Here is a 16,478-nt window from a genome sequence, read left to right as displayed (position 1 = left end):
TTTGGAGTCGGCCGGTGATCCTTGCATTTAGTCGGTTCTTCGCAACTCAGCTTTTTGCTCCAAAATTCTGGATTAAGCAAAAATCGCGACAAGGGCTTGATGAAAAGTCTCCCATCATTTGCCCACAGCAGGTGGAGATCCATCTGCTCTGTAATCAAGATTTTTCTTCCCACCAGAATGTGGTGGTGAAGGGGCCATGCCGACCGTTCTTCTCCAGCAAACCATAAATGCCGCTCAAGAACTTCTAGCCTCCTAAGGGATAGTTCACTAGAGATGAATTCATCTATAGAATTGGCGGGAAGCATGACTCTGTTAGAACGGATGCGAAAGCAGGCTGGAAAGCCGTCGGTTACTGCTGGCGTAGCTGGTGGAGGGTCCAAAAGTAGGGTCGAAAACTGCAGTTTTAACAAGTTAGTCAAGGTCGATTAAAATGCATCAATCGTCTCAAGGCTTCGGACTCACTGGGCTTAATATATGATTCATTCTTTCTTCGCAGTATTTCCTATGCACGGTTCACGTTTACCAAGAAAGTACTTATCAATATTGAAATGCAAGAGGCAGCATTTTTGGGGCTTAAAATACGCAAACTGGCATTGCGCGCGAATTGTTCTTAGCGGTGTGACTACGGGAGCTGAGCAGCAGCGAGGTCTCAGCATGTCTGACCAAAGACTCTAGTGTTTCTGAGACTGAAATGAACCTACCCAAAGCAGAACTGCCCAATGAGATTTCTTCTGCCCCTTCTTAGCGTTTCTGTTCTGTGCTAATGGCTTGCCGCTTTTAATCAGGTCCGGCACCCCCACCATAACATGCCGTGCAAGGAGAAGGGGGCGAGGAAAAACAAATCGGGGGGCGCCTGGGTCGGAGGCTGGGTCGGAGGCTGGGTCGGGGGCTGGGTGGGAGAAAGGAACTGGGGGCTATATACTCCGTACATGGGCATGCATAGACACCGGTAGCTGTCGCTCTGAACCAAAGAATGCAAAATTGGACCAAAATCCTCATCCAATATCGGGTATGTCGTGGTCGGAAACCAAACATCGAAGTGTTTTCACATAGTGTTAGGTGGGTCACGTGACGCTACCTTGGTAGGCAGAATCAGATAGCCTCCTGTCGGGACAATCATACGCTAAACCTAGTTAAATATAGAGCACTAGTCCTAATTAGATCTATAAAAACGCCTATACGGAAGCACCACGATTATCTTCCGCAACACCACGCACAACCGTGGTCTTTCCGCTGTCCCCCTGGATTACACCATGACGGATGGATATAACAAATTACGCTGTTGAGTCAGTCTTAAACCAATAAGTTTAAAATCAATGGTTGATGGTTGATGGAGAGGGCTATAGGTATACATGTATATGTATATAACTAGATGGATATATATGACGTATACCTAGGGGGTGACCTCGGCATGATGGCAAGAACCAAGGTTGGAAGGTGGTGGAGTCCACATTGGGACTCGGAGGTACATTTAGCGGGAAAGTATAGGTACCTACCTAGTAGGTAGGTACGTAGGTACCTATGTAGGTAGGTAGTAACCTTGCACGTGGCCTAAGGCACACATAGGTTAATGCCTTTTTCTTTCCCTCTCTCTTTTTCCCCTTTCCATCTGTCTATCTTCACCATTCTCGACTTTCTATCTTTCCTTTTCAACTCACTATCTTCCAGGTTGCATTTGAAACCCGAGAAAAGATGTTTCGTACGGCGACAACGTTGAGCCAAGCCATAAATAAACCCCACGCTGCTAGGGGTAATATTTCATCTCCGCAGTTTTACCAACTGATGCACGAGCAAGATGGTGATGATGCGAGATTCCCTTCCGTTCGTCTATCATTGTTAAATGCCTCTGAAGTGGAACACATACTGTGCCTCGAACCGGCTAAGACCAACCAGGGACTGGATTCCTTTCCTACAATCCCCCCACCCGAGTTGCTTCGTGAGTCACGGGAATCGCAGAGGGGGGCCTCGCTAACTTTATAAAGTCAAAAACCTCGCAATGATCGACGGTGCTTTGAAGAACGAAAAAAGCGCTGAAGCTAGTATGCGCTAGAGGATGAATAACTTCCTTCTATTTGCATTCAACACAGCAATGGACTCGTATTCTGAAAAGGAAGAACTTCTGGAGATCCACCGTGAGCCTAAATGGTCATTCGGACCCGTCCGATACAAGGACCAGGCCGTTAAGCTATCAGGATACCCATCTTACGCCCTATGGTACGGAGACGAAGACGAAGCCGCTTTAAAAGTTATTGTGGCTCAGAGTAAGAGGCTTAAGCGGTATGATAAGGGAATCCCGGAAGTGCTAGGATATATAGGTGAGCATAATGTGCCACTACTGGTGATGCAGTGCTTATTGACTGATTTGGTCGTAGGTTTCGTCCATCACCATCGCAAGAATGCAAATAAAGCAATTTTTCCGGTCTATGGGGTTGCAACGGACTCTAAAATGTTTCACTTTGTCAGGCTGGATAACGATTCCACGGTATACTTATTCAACATATCTCACTTAATGAAGAGTTACATGCTAATATTCTAGTTTGTCACCGCAACACTGGACTCTGAGGTGGACCTAGAAAAGGTGTTCAGTCTATTGGTTCATATCTTGAAAGAAGCATTGATCGTCCAATCGACCCAACCGAAAGAGCCATCCATGCAATCTAACCAAGGTGAAGGATCTGCCGAGCCCCTCGTCCCCGCCGGGTCTTCTCTTAGACGAAAGGTTGCCAAGAAGACACAATATAAAAAGCTGAAAGCGGCGGTTGCTTTGGATGAGGACCTCGATTATTATGATATAGATGAGAGGGACCTCGAAGCCGAATTTCCCGCGGACGAGACCTCTGAAGACGAGTATTGCGAAGATGATTATGCCGAAGATGAGTAATGCTTTGAAGTTCAGCTCCAAGGTTGCTTCCAAGGCTACCGTTACCTTTTTTGCTATTTGCTAAACCGGGTGAGCGACAATAACAGTACTCACATCTTGTCTGACGTTCACAACAACAAGCAATCCTTTAAACATAACCTGCCTTCTAGGGAAATATCTTCTGCGTAGTGTAGCTATGAGAGGGGTTTCGAGGGAAACTTCGGTACTGACCAATCCTCAAACCACATAGAGCCCACCGTCCTGATCGTATATCTGGCTGGCACTCGGAAAGGTGAACGCCCCGACTTGAGCCTTGTTCATATTCTCAATGACAGGTGACATTTCAGCGATGGCAGTGGCGGCTGGTGACTTGATGGGAACACAGATGAAACGGGCCCCGGAGAAATGGTGGGATAGAACTGAAGTCTCCTTGGTTAATTAGCCGGGAAGTGTAGCAGACTGACCGGTCGATACCCTCCAACCGAGGGAGCGCATACAACCCGAAGACGGTCCGCCCACTATTCGCACAACCGATAGAACCAACCAGGGCTCTTTATTGAGAAGAAGTCATGGAAGTGCATGAAGAGTGACGATAAAGAGAAAGAACAGAGTCCTATGGCTTTTCCGTTTGCTGCTCTATGGTTCTTCTCTTCTTTATATGAAGCAAAAGGAACATTGATGATAGTTTTTCTTCAGCTGTTAGTGAAGAACCTAGGCGCTACGAAAGAAGCTGTCTCATTCATCAATATTATATTGATATTTGGTTAAGAGGAGAGGCAGCTAGCTATGAGAGGGATATCAATTGAGTAGGGGAAACCATAACAAAAGGTTCCTTGGCAAGCAGTGCTTCCAAGTGACCTCGCGGGCCAATGTTCCCCCATTGGTACTATCCAGTCATGCATTGTAATCGATCGGAGAGGTTTCAGGACTTCGTAGCAATAGGGGTTTCGGAGGCAGAGGGAGTGTGTGATTGTCGGTAGCGATTCAGGATGCTTGGTGAGGATTATAGACCCATCTCAAGGGATGAGATCAATATCCATCTCCTCGGACCCCACCCCACCGTAAGTTTCTGCCGAGGTCTCTTTTGAATGGGCTGGGGAGATGGCGGCTGCCTTCTGGAGCATCCACACCAGCAACCCGAACGGCTGCTCTAGAGCTGCCTGACGACCGATAACAGCAAATTCTGACCACTAGTAGATGTTAGAATTCCGAGTTAGTGACGTTATGTTGTTGGCTGATATAAGGCAGCTCACCTTCGAATCGTGACTAATTTTCAAGAAATGCCAAACTGATCCTGTGTACGCCATCCCGTATACACCGCAGTTGCGCTTCTGCTCATTCTTGCGTCCCCGGTGGATACACCCTTCGATACCGATTTGCTTTCCCAAAAAAAGACATGACACATATAGCGAGATACATACCCATGTGTTGAGGCTACGAAGCAAGAGAAATGGAGGGAAATCGTGAAGAAGAAGTGAGGTGATGATGAATCTATGGAAAGAAGCTGGTATATAAGCCAGCGATATGACAAACAGACCGAGCTAGGCAAATGCTCAAAGAGCTCAGTCTGTATACAGAGAGACAAGCGCATACCCTGCATGCATTGCATGTATGCATGTATGTCAACACCATGTATCCCAGGAGTTGGGGGATTGGATCCTTGGACTTCGCTCCGCCGTTAGTCAGGATTCGAATGTATTAGATTGTCTCCGGAGCAGCAAAGCCTCATAAACAAAGAACATAGGCTATCTAAAACTCCCAATTAGAAGTATCAGGGTTTTTAACAAATTCAGACCAGTTGACCTTTTTGGGTGGTTTAGCTAGGTCGAACCAGTAGGACTTTGCCTCACTCCAGGGTGTTGGCTTAACCTCAATCCACTGACGGAAGCCGACCATAAAACTATAGGCTATAAATTAGTAGATCCCTTTGGAGCATAGTGCAACTGCTAAGGAGAGGCGTACAGATTACCTGAGACGGAATCCCAAACCAAATGCGAGGGACCATAGAACAAAGGGTGGATGCCAATAGTTTCGGTCTCACTAAAAGGGGCCGACGTTAGTATACATATATTATAGGTAACGCAGAATAGAGACATTGACTCACGGGATTGTCTTGTTCTTAAAGGCTTCTCGAATAATATGGCGTTGATGATCACTCATACCCCAGAAGACCTTTCCGCCAAGACTATCCCCTAGCTGAACACCAGGCACTTGCTCCCACGCGAACGAGACAAGGAAGCCAGCGGGTACAATAGCAGAGCTGTCTTGCTTCTCTTCCTTATAGCCTAGGAGGCTGGGGGTGACTTTCGACTGCTTATCGGTAAGAGTCTTGTATGCTACTAGCTCGGGCGGAGTCCACGCCCTAGCTTGATTCGCGCGGGTAGCATGATCGCCAAACTCTGTGCCGAGGTGGGGCAGTTGCTTATAGATCCTAACGAACGCGTTTTTGCTAGCATCTCCGTCTTTCTTACACCGGTACTTAACGGAGGCATAGGAGACAGCGGAGTGGTCAGGATCCTTTCGGTGCTCGTGTTCGTTAACGCGCTCGATGACAATCCACGTAGACGGCGTAGGGGCATCGAAGGAAATACTATAGAGCTCGGCGCCCACGAACCTGGAATGCTGCGAGGTCATTTTGATTGATAAGCTGATGGCTAAAAGGGAGAAAGGTGATGGCTAAGTGATGCAAGAGAATGGTGAACTTTATTTTTGGATATTCCTATGAGTGCTTGATCCAGCATGGGGCCAAAAAAGACCACTGAAAAGATACACGAAAAAACTATCTGAGAAGAGTCTATTTATTTCTTTTGTTCCTTCATCCTCTGTTGTATGCCTAATGGGGCAATTTTGCCATGCCACCGACCTACTACGAGATAATGTGGATATTCGGTTTGAGGCTGGAAACTTATGAAAATTACCGCTAATTACGGAATATTACAATATTACACGGTCCTCAAATGGATCTCTTGGCTGCGGCTACATAATACGGTACATCCCCTCAACGAGTATCTTCTTATCCACAACATTCATACATCTCGAAATCATGTCATTTACACGACTTCCCCCGGAAATACTCATTGAAATTGCCTCTGCGATTGACAGCGAACCCGATCTTGCTTCTTTCGTCCAAGTCAATTGTGGTGTATACCAAGCACTCATTTCACAACTCTACGTACGCAATGTAAAGGACTCAGGCGGATCAGCTATCCACCGTGCAGTGCATTCAGGAAATTGTTTTACCTTGAAGAGAGCCCTCCAAGCTTGGACAGATACTAAGAGCCCCGCCGAATTACCGTCTAAATAGGGCCGCTACTCGCCTTTGCTTATAGCAGCGATCAAAGGCAACTTAGCCATAGTCAATATGCTCTTAGACTATAGAGTCGACCCGAATGCTCGGGACCCGTCAAAGCGCACGCCCAGTTGCCAGGCCAGTACACATGGGCATATAGCGGTGGTTGCGACACTCCTAGCACATCCGAAAATCAAAGTGAACGCCTACGCCACAGGTCGAATAACTCCAATAAACGTGGCTGCACTAAACGGCCATGCTAAAATTATGAAGATGTTACTATCTTCTGGTGCTCACGCAGGCTTTGCGCCAAAACGTGGACCGACCCCTCTTCATAGCGGTATCCTAAATAAACAGCCTGGGTTGGTTCGTCTTCTTATGAATCGGAAAGACGTAGATCCTAATGCGCTCTTTTTGTACTCTGCTATATCGGGTTGTAGTGCATTGCACATCGCGGTCGACAAAAATGAAGAGGAGCTGGTTGAGATTCTGCTTACAGATAAGCGGATTGATCCAAACTTGACGGCCCCCCCGGCTTTCCCAGACACCCTTATTAGACGCTGCATTGAAAAACAACGAGGCCATGGTTCGCCTGTTATCTGAGGCTGGGGCAAACGAAAAGAGATCCGGGATTCTACAGGTCTCTCACCCGCCATGTTGCTTGATGCATCAAGTGCAGAGGCTCGCTATCAACTCATTCAAGACCGGTCATTGTAATTTCGGATCGTTCTCGTTCTCTTCGGGTTGGTATGCTCATACGAGATCGCCTGCATTAGGCATATCTTCAAATTGAGTGTCGTCTCAGATTTTATGTGTTGAAGAGAACTTGTTAGCATCTTCCCTGGAAAAGACCTATAATGATATCGGGGATGAATTTCCATACCATCACCATCGTCGTCCCCTGTATAACCATCCACATATTATGGAGGTGCAATCTGGATGGAAATGGAATGAATGGAGAAAAGCACTGTCTGGATTGACGATCTTGCACGAGGAGAGGAGGAAGAGAGAGGAAAGGAGAGAGAGAGCTATCATACATGGAGGTTCTATCACATGGTGATGCCTCAGGCACCCAACAACATATTCCCCTGGATCAAGCTTGATTATAGAATTAGCGTGGATCTGAAGGGCATTGCATAGTATTCGTCCTCCACTGCCGTGAGCCGCAATCGCAACAAGGCAATTTTTGATGAAGGGGTTTGACTCCCGCTGGATATAGGTAAGAAGATCAATCAGATATTCATCCCGTGCAGCAATCAGGTCGATGTCTTCGTCTGGGTACTTGACAGCCAAGGCTGTGTCTGTGAGTGCTAGCTGCTGACGGATAAAATTGGCTGCACAGATAAGAAATGCTGTACTCCCCTACCGTACGCAGCTGAGCAGGGGTCCCATAAGACTGTCAAATTTCCTGCCGAGGATAAAAAAGCTGATATCGATTCAAAAGACTACGGGCACGCAATTTACTCCACTACAATAGGCGATCGGTATACAGTATGTGCTGATCGTTGCTCTTGCTTGCAATGTTAAATGGCAACTTTGGCATTTGCATCCTCGGGGGGTGGGGGGCTTCAGTTGATCCCATAGGCTGGGCATAATAAAATGCGGCTCCCCGCAAAGCCAAAAATCTTTATATATGACTCTTGCTAGGCAATAACAAACTGCTGCTTCATTTTTAAAATAACACTATGGTGACTATCAAGCAGGTCTAGGCTTTACCAATCGCACACTGGCGATAAAGATTCTTGACATGCATGGTATGGTATGTCTTTATGCCTTTGTCTCTTTGTGCAGACTGAGCTTTTGTTATGTCAGTTTGCCATTCCTTTGTTAGTACAGGCTTCATATACAGCCTGCATTTCCATAGATTCATAGTATGCATCTTCTTCCCGATTTTCCCCTCCATGCTAGTTCATCTGACTAGTCCTCCAGTATTGTAGCCCTCAACAGTGATACAGCACACGAAGCATCAAGATCACTACGCTTGTCCAGTTTGAGAAGCATCAGGTAGGTGCGGTTGAGGTTCGCCCTGAGGTGTAGTTGTTAAGAAAGGTTTATGTGAATGATTTGATACGGTGCCGTGCATAATACGACCATTGCAAGAGAAAATAACCGAGACAGCCTTGTCCCTCATGTGCTTAGTAGACATATTAGTCATGGATATTCAGGGCAATTCCAGAACTGTAGGGATATTATCCATACTGCTTGCTTCTCCCTACGCTGTTGGTGAGCTTAGACTGAGATTTTCGCTCGCCAGTTTGATGTTTTAGATAGGTATTTACCCAGCTTTCCCACGAATTATCAATCATCACTCTGTTCCTCCTTCATACTTGTTGAGGGCTACGATACTGGAGGACTAGTGAGATGAACTAGCATGGAGGGGGAAAATCGGGAAGAAGATGCATGTCATGAATCTATGGAAAGCAGGCTGTATATGAAGCCTGTACTAACAAAGGAATGGCAAACTGACATAACAAAAGCTCAGTCTGCACAAAGAGATAAAGACATAAAGACATACCGTGCATGTCAACAATACCTCTCTCCCATAGCATGCTCAATACAAACTCCAAACCTTCAACATTGACATACGTGCCGAAATTGACTACTAGAAGTTCCACTCTTGTTCCGACCTAGTTGATATACCATTTGGAAAAGGGGATGGAGTCCCTAAGTTAGATAATCTACGTAGTATCTAGTTATGTCTCATATATCTGTTCAGCTCAGCACATAGCCTTTCCATTAGACTCAGCTCCAGCCGCATTGAGGCAAGCAGACAATCTTTACTCCTACATCTGCATATATGTATAAGCTCCGCTCGGATTAGTAGAAAAATAAAATACTTTACAACAGGGTTAGGCCTCAGCTCCGGCTGCTTTCTATGACAGCACCAATCTGGCTGTACGACAAGGTAGGGTATAGCAGATGTAAACGACGCTAAGTGATTGAATTGACCAATCTAACCAATCGCTGTGTCTTTCGCTCTGTGCGGAAAGGACAGGCTTATGAATATAGTGAAATATCCTCTTCCGTGATTTTCAATTTCGATCACACTTGTGGGATGTGGGCGCTTTAGAGAGTCAACCTGAGCGAGCACATGTCAATACGGTTATTGAATAATATTAGTTGATTGGAAATCGACGAACCTTTCAAATTGTGGTATGAAATCCTCCCTTGATTGGGAACAGTGTCCAGCTCTGCAACCCTCACAAAGTTCACGGTTATGAGGACGTCTGCTGTTGCCGGACGATGGAGGCCTCTCTACCTGCACCCCGTTCCATCGTTTGATCCAGTAGACAACTCTCTCAGCGTACGATTGGTCCAGCTTTGGTCGACTGACGGATGTGCAACTTTCGCACCGTTGGTGGTATACCCTCGCGTTATATTTTTGCCCTGGGTATAGGCGAATCGTGACGGCGATCTTCTTACTTGACCATCCGCCGGACCCGCATGCTCGGTTACGGCACACGAAGCGGCCCATAATGCTTGTGTCATGCATTTTGATGTATCCCGTGTCATCATCATCCTCGTGGAATTCAAAATGAAGCTCTGTCTCATCCAACAACGTCGATACATCTCCATGAAGAGCTCGGTACATAGACCATGCGGCTACGGGCTTCCTCCTGGTTAAAACCATCCTTAGTGGCCTTCAGAGCGTCTGGTAGAGTGAAAGAACAAATATGTTCTTTAGGCGAATAATGGATTTCAGGATGCGTGTTGAAGAACACCAAAAGGTTAAAATAAAGCGTGTGGATTTATAAGAATGTTCGAACACTCCGGTAGTTCGCTTTTTGAGGGGACGCCAAGTATTTGAGCAAAATTACCACAGATAGACGAACCTCGCTGTGAGCGTGGACAAAAGAAAATACAAGAGAGGGGAAGAGTGTAGAGAGACCACTGGGGAAAGTAAACAAGGCTCTGGGGCTTACCATTATAAGGCTGCCAATCGTAGTCCTTTCCCCTCTGGCTTGCGTTGACTGGCTTCAATAGCGCCCACTTGACCGCTGTCATCTGCCTGACCAATCACTAAATACCACGTAGGATCTCAGCAAATATGCATGCACTTATGGGTACCAGTTGGTTAAATATTGCATACAAGGGACAACAGATGCGTTGACGTTCATGAATCTGTCTCGGCGCGGACCCGCCGGACGGAGGGCAAAGTTTACCCAAGTGCGATCTGTCAGCCTTCTACACTTCAGTGACGCTGTATTGAATCGAGAAATGCTATGAAGTCTAGATAGTTCAAGCAGAACCCCCGCATATCTCAAGACAGTATATCTAGTTTCTGGGTAATCGTACCCCGCTCTATCTGCCATCGGCCCTACATATCTGGGTACAAACCCACTTACGCTTGTGACGTCTTATTGATTTGTTGCACGTATACGCGAACAAATGGAACAACCCTTCGGGCTCTCTATTCTATTTGAAAAATGAACTTTTGAGCCCTTGATGCATATATGCATTGGCGCGAATCTTGGCATGTATGTGTTGGCGCAAAACTTGCACTGTTGACTTTGGTTGTAGCCGTAGTAAATGGAAGACTGCTATATGTATCTGACTCTCACATTGATGCAGAACATATTATTTGGTTTCTGACGGCAGGGCGAGAGAAGAAGAGCTTGGATGATCAACGCTTTACGGAATAGTCGAATATGCCAGTTGAAATGTGTAGAAACTCCTTTATCCTAACTTCACTCACATGCGTTCAACTTGAAGAGAAAGCATAAGCTATCTATCACTTAAAGTGGACAAAAGATCTAAGTTTGATTACCTTTTCCTGCATTGTCTCAACTATACATAGGAAAATCCAGCTAAACAGTGCAAGACCAAGCCCTTCTACTACTGAAGTAAGCAACAACCCCTTGAACACTGTCCTTATTTGAACTCAGAATTGACCCGTCAAGACAAGCAATTATAAATGCAGATATTTCAAGCAGCTGCAATGACAATTATGTGAGAAATGCAAGAAGGTCATATTCGGAGGCACTAACTAGAGGTTGAAGTGGGTTCGGGTGTAGAGGTGGATGCCGATGAAGGAGTAGGTGCCTATAAGGATAAAGTCACTACTCATATTTCTATAGCTTCGACTATATCAGTAACCCTAAACCATTAGATACTGTTGATTATAGAAAATAAAGCATGACTATAATGAGGCAAAAATTGTTTAATGAAAGAATACTATGAATATGAAACTTCCAATCTTGTTCCAAGATTAGGCTGAAACATTAGAATCGGGTATCATACTAGAATGATGAGATACATAGATACGGAGAGGACATGCTATCTTCGGCTCAGGAGCGCCAAGAATTCTTCTCTGGCTATCGCGTTCGACCGCATGCATCCCAGCATGCAGCTTGTAGTTGTAGTGCTGCCGACCTTCTGGACGCCACGCATAACCATGCAAAGGTGGGAGCATTCCATGACAACGGCGACGCCCCGAGGATTGAGCGCCTCAGAAATGGCCAGAGCAACCTGTTTTGTCAGGCGCTCTTGAACCTGTAGTCTGCGGGCAAACATTTCAACCAAGTGTGCCAATTTGGAAAGACCAAGAATGCGGTTATCAGGAATATAACCGATATGCACCTGTCCCATATGTTAACCTTTACGTGCCAGGGAATGCATACCAAAACTCTTACCTTCCCAGTAAATGGAACCAGGTGGTGTTCGCAGAGGGAGAAGACATCAATATCCCTCAATATGACTAATTCATCGTGGCCCTCGTGGAAAACAGCTCCATTAACCAAGTCATGGACACTCTCAGCGTAGCCCTTAGTAAAATATAGCATAGCATTGGCATATCGCTCTGGTGTCGCACGTAGACCTTCTCTTGTTGGTTCTTCGCCGATGCATTCAAGTATCGTACACACTGCCCGGGCAAGCTTCTGAACACCTCTATTTTCTCCCTGTGGCGATTCCAGCTTTTGTATTATCTCGGCGCCTAGGGGGTATGGGCCAGATGAAAAGCTTTCCTTGCCATCCCAAGGCTCGCGAGTCGGCTCATGGAACGTAGTTTGGGAACTAATCATGAATTAGGAAATAGTTAAGGGAAATGCCCAATATAAGCACAATACCTCAAGGTCACCGTGGTATGACCGGCTCCGGTAGCTTGGGAAGCGAGCCCAGAAGCAAGGGCGACGGCAGGGCCCTCCTCTATTGAGCGTAACTCAATGGGAACACGACAGGCGAACGAAGCGTTAACGGGTGAATCGATGTTCTGGCGTTCAAAAGAATCCTGACCCCGTTCACCAGCGCTAGGGGTCGCGCCCGAATATAAGAGGGGGCTACTGTTCATCATGTACGTCGAAAATGTTGATTTATGTCTTCGAAAAGGTTGGGGGGGGGGAAGGGTAGAGGGTCCATTGCTACGAAAGAACTAAGAGCCTTGTCTTGTTTTTATCAGTACCAACCCCTGTTTCCTGGATTATCAGCATAATATACGTGGCACTATATAGGCCGGGAGACTAGTAAACCCCATGCATGGGTCCTTACTTCATTTGGAAAGTTATGACTAGCGCACACTTGCACCCATGACCCCGCTCCAAGTGACTTTGCACAGCTGGCCATCGCTGTTGGGTATGACCCAGTCCGCGGGTTGGTAAACCATGTACATTTCTGCGTAGCTCTCACAATTTACTTTTAAACATCCATACACTCTTTGATGTGAAATGCAAATGGCCACCCTCGAGTCTCTCAAATTGGCTCTCAGGCAAAAGGCCACAGAAAAAGCGTCAACCTCAAAACAACCACTGTCGGACGCGCAGTACAGCGCTGGATTCGATACCTTTGTGCAGGGCTCAGGATGGATGACATACCGAGACTTTATTCTTCCTCAAATTTGCCAGCTGTTAACCCAACTTCTCGGCTCGCGTAGCTGTATTTCGGTGCTAGAAATTGGGCCGGGTCCGAAGAGCATACTTGGGCATCTTCCTAGCGATCTGAGAAGGAAGGTTAAGAGATATTCTGCGTTTGAGCCTAACAACCTGTTCGCTACCAAAGTGCAAAAATGGCTTTCTCCTGAGTCGGACATAGAGTCTCCATTTCCATGTCTGGAACGTACGCCTGACATTCACCGGACGCCATTCATTGTGAACAGCCCTACTGGGGGCGATACAGGCAGCGTTACGCGTGACAGCGATGAGAAATTCGACGTTATTATATTTTGCCACAGCATGTACGGCTTAAACCCCAAAGCCAAGTTCATCGAACAAGCACTGCAAATGCTTGTTGAGCAGCCCAAAAGCGGAATAGTGGTAGTGTTCCATCGGGATGGGACTCTTAACCTTGACGGATTAGTTTGCAATGAAACGGCTCCGTTCCCTACCGGAACTATTAGTGTGCCGAATAACGACGCGGTACTGGACCTTTTTGCGCCTTTTGTTGCAGGGTTTGCCATGCAGGATAAGGAGGCAGACAAGGTTCTCCTGGCGGAATGGCGTGAGGTGTGCCGCGTCTTGAGCCGTCGCGAGGAAACTCACCCTGGGCATCTCTTCTTCAGCTCGCCCAACTTAATGGCAACTTTTACCAGACAGTCGACAGCATTACCAGAGCTGACAGCTCAGGTGCCACTTTTGGAAGGAGACTTGAAAGTTAAGAACCGGGAGGCTCGCCTTCACTATCCCGCCTCAATTTTCAGGCCGACAGAGATCCGACACGTCCAAGATTGCATCCGATGGGCTCTGAAGCATGGGGTCGGCCTGACTGTCGTTGGTGGGGGCCACAGTGGTCACTGCTTATGGGATAATGTCGTTGCAGTCGATATGGGCGCCTTTGACCAAGTACACGTCCTGCAGGCTAGGAACGGAGGAGCAGAATCCGGTTTCGATTGCACGCCCCTAGTCGTCGCTGAGGCCGGTTGCAAAACGGGCGATATTATTCGCAATGCTATGGCAATGGGCATAACAGTGCCCTTAGGAGCCCGCCCAAGCGTTGGCGCGGGGCTATGGCTACAAGGTGGCATCGGTCATCTGGCTAGAATGTACGGGCTTGCGTGTGACGCCATCGTCGGTGCCGTGATTGTCAGCGTCGACTCTAGCCAGGTCTTCTGCATCGGTCATGTGCCAAGCCAACACCAGCCGGTCGGTGCCGTTCGCCCGGGAAATGAAACTGATCTGTTATGGGGAATAAAAGGCGCTGGGACTAACTTCGGCATCGTAGTCAGCGTGACTTTCAAGGCTTTTCCGTCTCCGACTTACTCAGTTCGAAATTGGATTGCCCCCCTGAATGACAGCCTTGAGGCGCAGGTCAAACTTAGTGAATTCGATGAATATGTCGCTAGACGGCTCCCTCGGAACTGTTCTGCAGACGCATATCTGTACTGGGATATCGGCCAGCTGCGCCTCGGTGTGACCATGTTCGAATCATTCGAGACTAGGCCCAGTTCCGAAACCCCCATTCCATTCCCCCTACCCACGTCCAGTGGCACAATTTTGGGACCAGAAGACAACTTCAAGTTTGTGGACGGTGTTGGTTTGTTTGAGGCCGAGATGTACATGTCCGGGATGCATGGCGGACATGGCGGCAGCAGGACCTCCTCGTTCAAGCGATGTCTATTTTTAAAAGACATCGGGGCACCGGAGGTCACCAACAGCTTGGTGACGGCTATTAAGACTCGTCCTTCGCCACTCTGCTATCTCCATCTGCTTCAAGGTGGCGGAGCAGTTGTCGACGTGGCAGCTGATGCAGCTGCCTTTGGCTGTCGAGATTGGGATTTTGCCTGCGTGGTGACTGGTGTCTGGTCCCGCGATCAAGATGGAACTGAAGTTGCCCGAACTGCCGTCCGGTGGGTATATAGCATTGCTATGGACTTGTTACCCTTGAGTAGCGGCGTTTATGGTGCAGATCTCGGGCCGGACCCTAGGGACGCCGCATTGGCGGTCGAGGCTTTTGGACCAAATCGGCCGCGGCTCGCCCGTCTCAAGCAGAGCTCAGATCCGCGCAATGTGCTGGCTTACACCTGCCCGCTCGAGCAAGTGCCGATAAAACCGAAGCTCATCATTCTTGTGACGGGCGATAGCTGTGCGGGTAAGGACTATTGCGCCAATATCTGGGTGTCTGCGTTCCTTGAATGCACTCAAAAAAGCCTCGTGGCGCGCGCAGTCAGTATCAGCGATACGACTAAGCGAGAATACGCGGCAGCTACCGGTGCCGATCTAAACCGTTTGCTTTGCGACCGTGCCTATAAGGAGCAACACCGGCCAGCGTTGACAACGTTTTTCCAGAGTCAGGTACGACATAGACCTCGGTTGCCAGAGGAGCATTTTCTAAAAGCGGTGTACGGCGCCGTAGATACGGATGTGCTGTTGATTACTGGGATGAGGGATGACGCGCCGGTCGCGACATTCTCCCATTTGGTGCCAGACAGCAGACTGCTTGAAGTTTGCGTCGAAGCTAGCAAACCCACGCGGTGTACTCGCCGGGGGTGCCAAGACGGTGATGGTGCCGACCATCATGCGGACAACAACAATAGCTGGTCAAAACCAAAGCCCTTGGACTATCGCCCTAGTCTCATCTTCAATAATGACCTCACCGGAAGCGAGGCGGCGCAAAGATTCGCGGAACTCAACCTGCTTCCTTTTTTCCATAAAGACCTTCAGCGACTGGCCGACATGGTCCGCCCGGTATCCAACTTTCCACGCCCGGGCGTCGAATTCCGTCATGTGCTCAACATCTCCCAACAACGGGGTGGGCTGACCCTGTGCACATATCTGTTGCAGACTCACTTTGCTGGTGCATGGGGCGAAGTCGATGTGCTGGCATGTTGTGAAGCCGGCGGCTTTGTCTATGCATCGGCGCTGGCGTTGCAAGTCAATGTACCTTTGGCGCTGATACGCGAAGCCGGGAAACTCCCTACACCTACCGTTTCTATCTTCAAGCCCATGTCACACATCTCATCTTCGACGTCCGACGATCTAGAAGGAAGTAGGATCGAGATGGAAAGGGATTTGATTCCCAAGGGTGCCTCAGTGGTGGTAGTAGACGATGTGCTTGCTACAGGAAAGACACTTTGTGCGGTGCTGGATTTGTTGAATAAAGCTAACATCTGTGCTAAGGATGTCAGCATCATGGTCGTGGCCGAGTTCCCTGTCCACCGCGGCCGGGAACTATTGCGTCAGCGCGGGTTTGGCGGAGTCAATATCCAGAGCCTTTTGGTTTTCGGTGGCGCTTAGGAAAGTAAGTAGAGGCATTGGGCTTTTGAACTTGTCATCGAATTCAACTTCTTTCACGGGTTTCTATACGGTTGAAATGTTACAGAAATACATGTTACTAAGGCTCTCTATCGACGGGCACTGAGACTGTGTACATATTCTAAAAGCCTGGGTGTGCCAATCTTAT

General features: G+C 47.8%; 5 protein-coding genes across 5 annotated transcripts; 2 read left to right on the top strand and 3 right to left on the bottom strand.

Moving 5' to 3' along the window:
- Positions 1-1,692: 1,692 nt before the first annotated feature.
- N7525_008900 (uncharacterized protein) lies at positions 1,693-2,881 on the top strand (the record flags this gene model as incomplete). The annotated part of the gene is made up of 5 exons (XM_061214535.1): positions 1,693-1,936; positions 1,983-2,039; positions 2,088-2,315; positions 2,373-2,482; positions 2,537-2,881. 5 exons carry the CDS (start codon positions 1,693-1,695, stop codon positions 2,879-2,881), a joined length of 984 nt encoding a protein of 327 aa, XP_061068966.1.
- Positions 2,882-3,876: 995 nt separating this feature from the next.
- N7525_008899 (uncharacterized protein) lies at positions 3,877-4,167 on the bottom strand (the record flags this gene model as incomplete). The annotated part of the gene is made up of 2 exons (XM_061214534.1): positions 3,877-4,050; positions 4,114-4,167. 2 exons carry the CDS (start codon positions 4,165-4,167, stop codon positions 3,877-3,879), a joined length of 228 nt encoding a protein of 75 aa, XP_061068965.1.
- Positions 4,168-4,609: 442 nt separating this feature from the next.
- On the bottom strand, positions 4,610-5,494 carry N7525_008898 (uncharacterized protein; the record flags this gene model as incomplete). The annotated part of the gene is made up of 3 exons (XM_002562962.1): positions 4,610-4,760; positions 4,823-4,900; positions 4,965-5,494. 3 exons carry the CDS (start codon positions 5,492-5,494, stop codon positions 4,610-4,612), a joined length of 759 nt encoding a protein of 252 aa, XP_002563008.1.
- A 5,932-nt stretch (positions 5,495-11,426) lies between these two features.
- On the bottom strand, positions 11,427-12,441 carry N7525_008897 (GTP cyclohydrolase I; the record flags this gene model as incomplete). Its single annotated transcript, XM_002562959.2, has 3 exons — positions 11,427-11,729; positions 11,783-12,164; positions 12,218-12,441. 3 exons carry the CDS (start codon positions 12,439-12,441, stop codon positions 11,427-11,429), a joined length of 909 nt encoding a protein of 302 aa, XP_002563005.2.
- A 376-nt stretch (positions 12,442-12,817) lies between these two features.
- N7525_008896 (uncharacterized protein) lies at positions 12,818-16,312 on the top strand (the record flags this gene model as incomplete). Its single annotated transcript, XM_002562958.2, has 1 exon — positions 12,818-16,312. One exon carries the CDS (start codon positions 12,818-12,820, stop codon positions 16,310-16,312), a length of 3,495 nt encoding a protein of 1,164 aa, XP_002563004.2.
- Between the last annotated feature and the right edge of the window lie 166 nt (positions 16,313-16,478).

Source organism: Penicillium rubens (genome assembly GCF_028828025.1).
Source record: "Penicillium rubens strain IBT 27055 chromosome Unknown utg000003l_segment0_segment0, whole genome shotgun sequence".
Lineage (NCBI taxonomy): Eukaryota > Fungi > Ascomycota > Eurotiomycetes > Eurotiales > Aspergillaceae > Penicillium > Penicillium rubens.
This window is presented reverse-complemented; position numbering and strand designations above follow the sequence as displayed.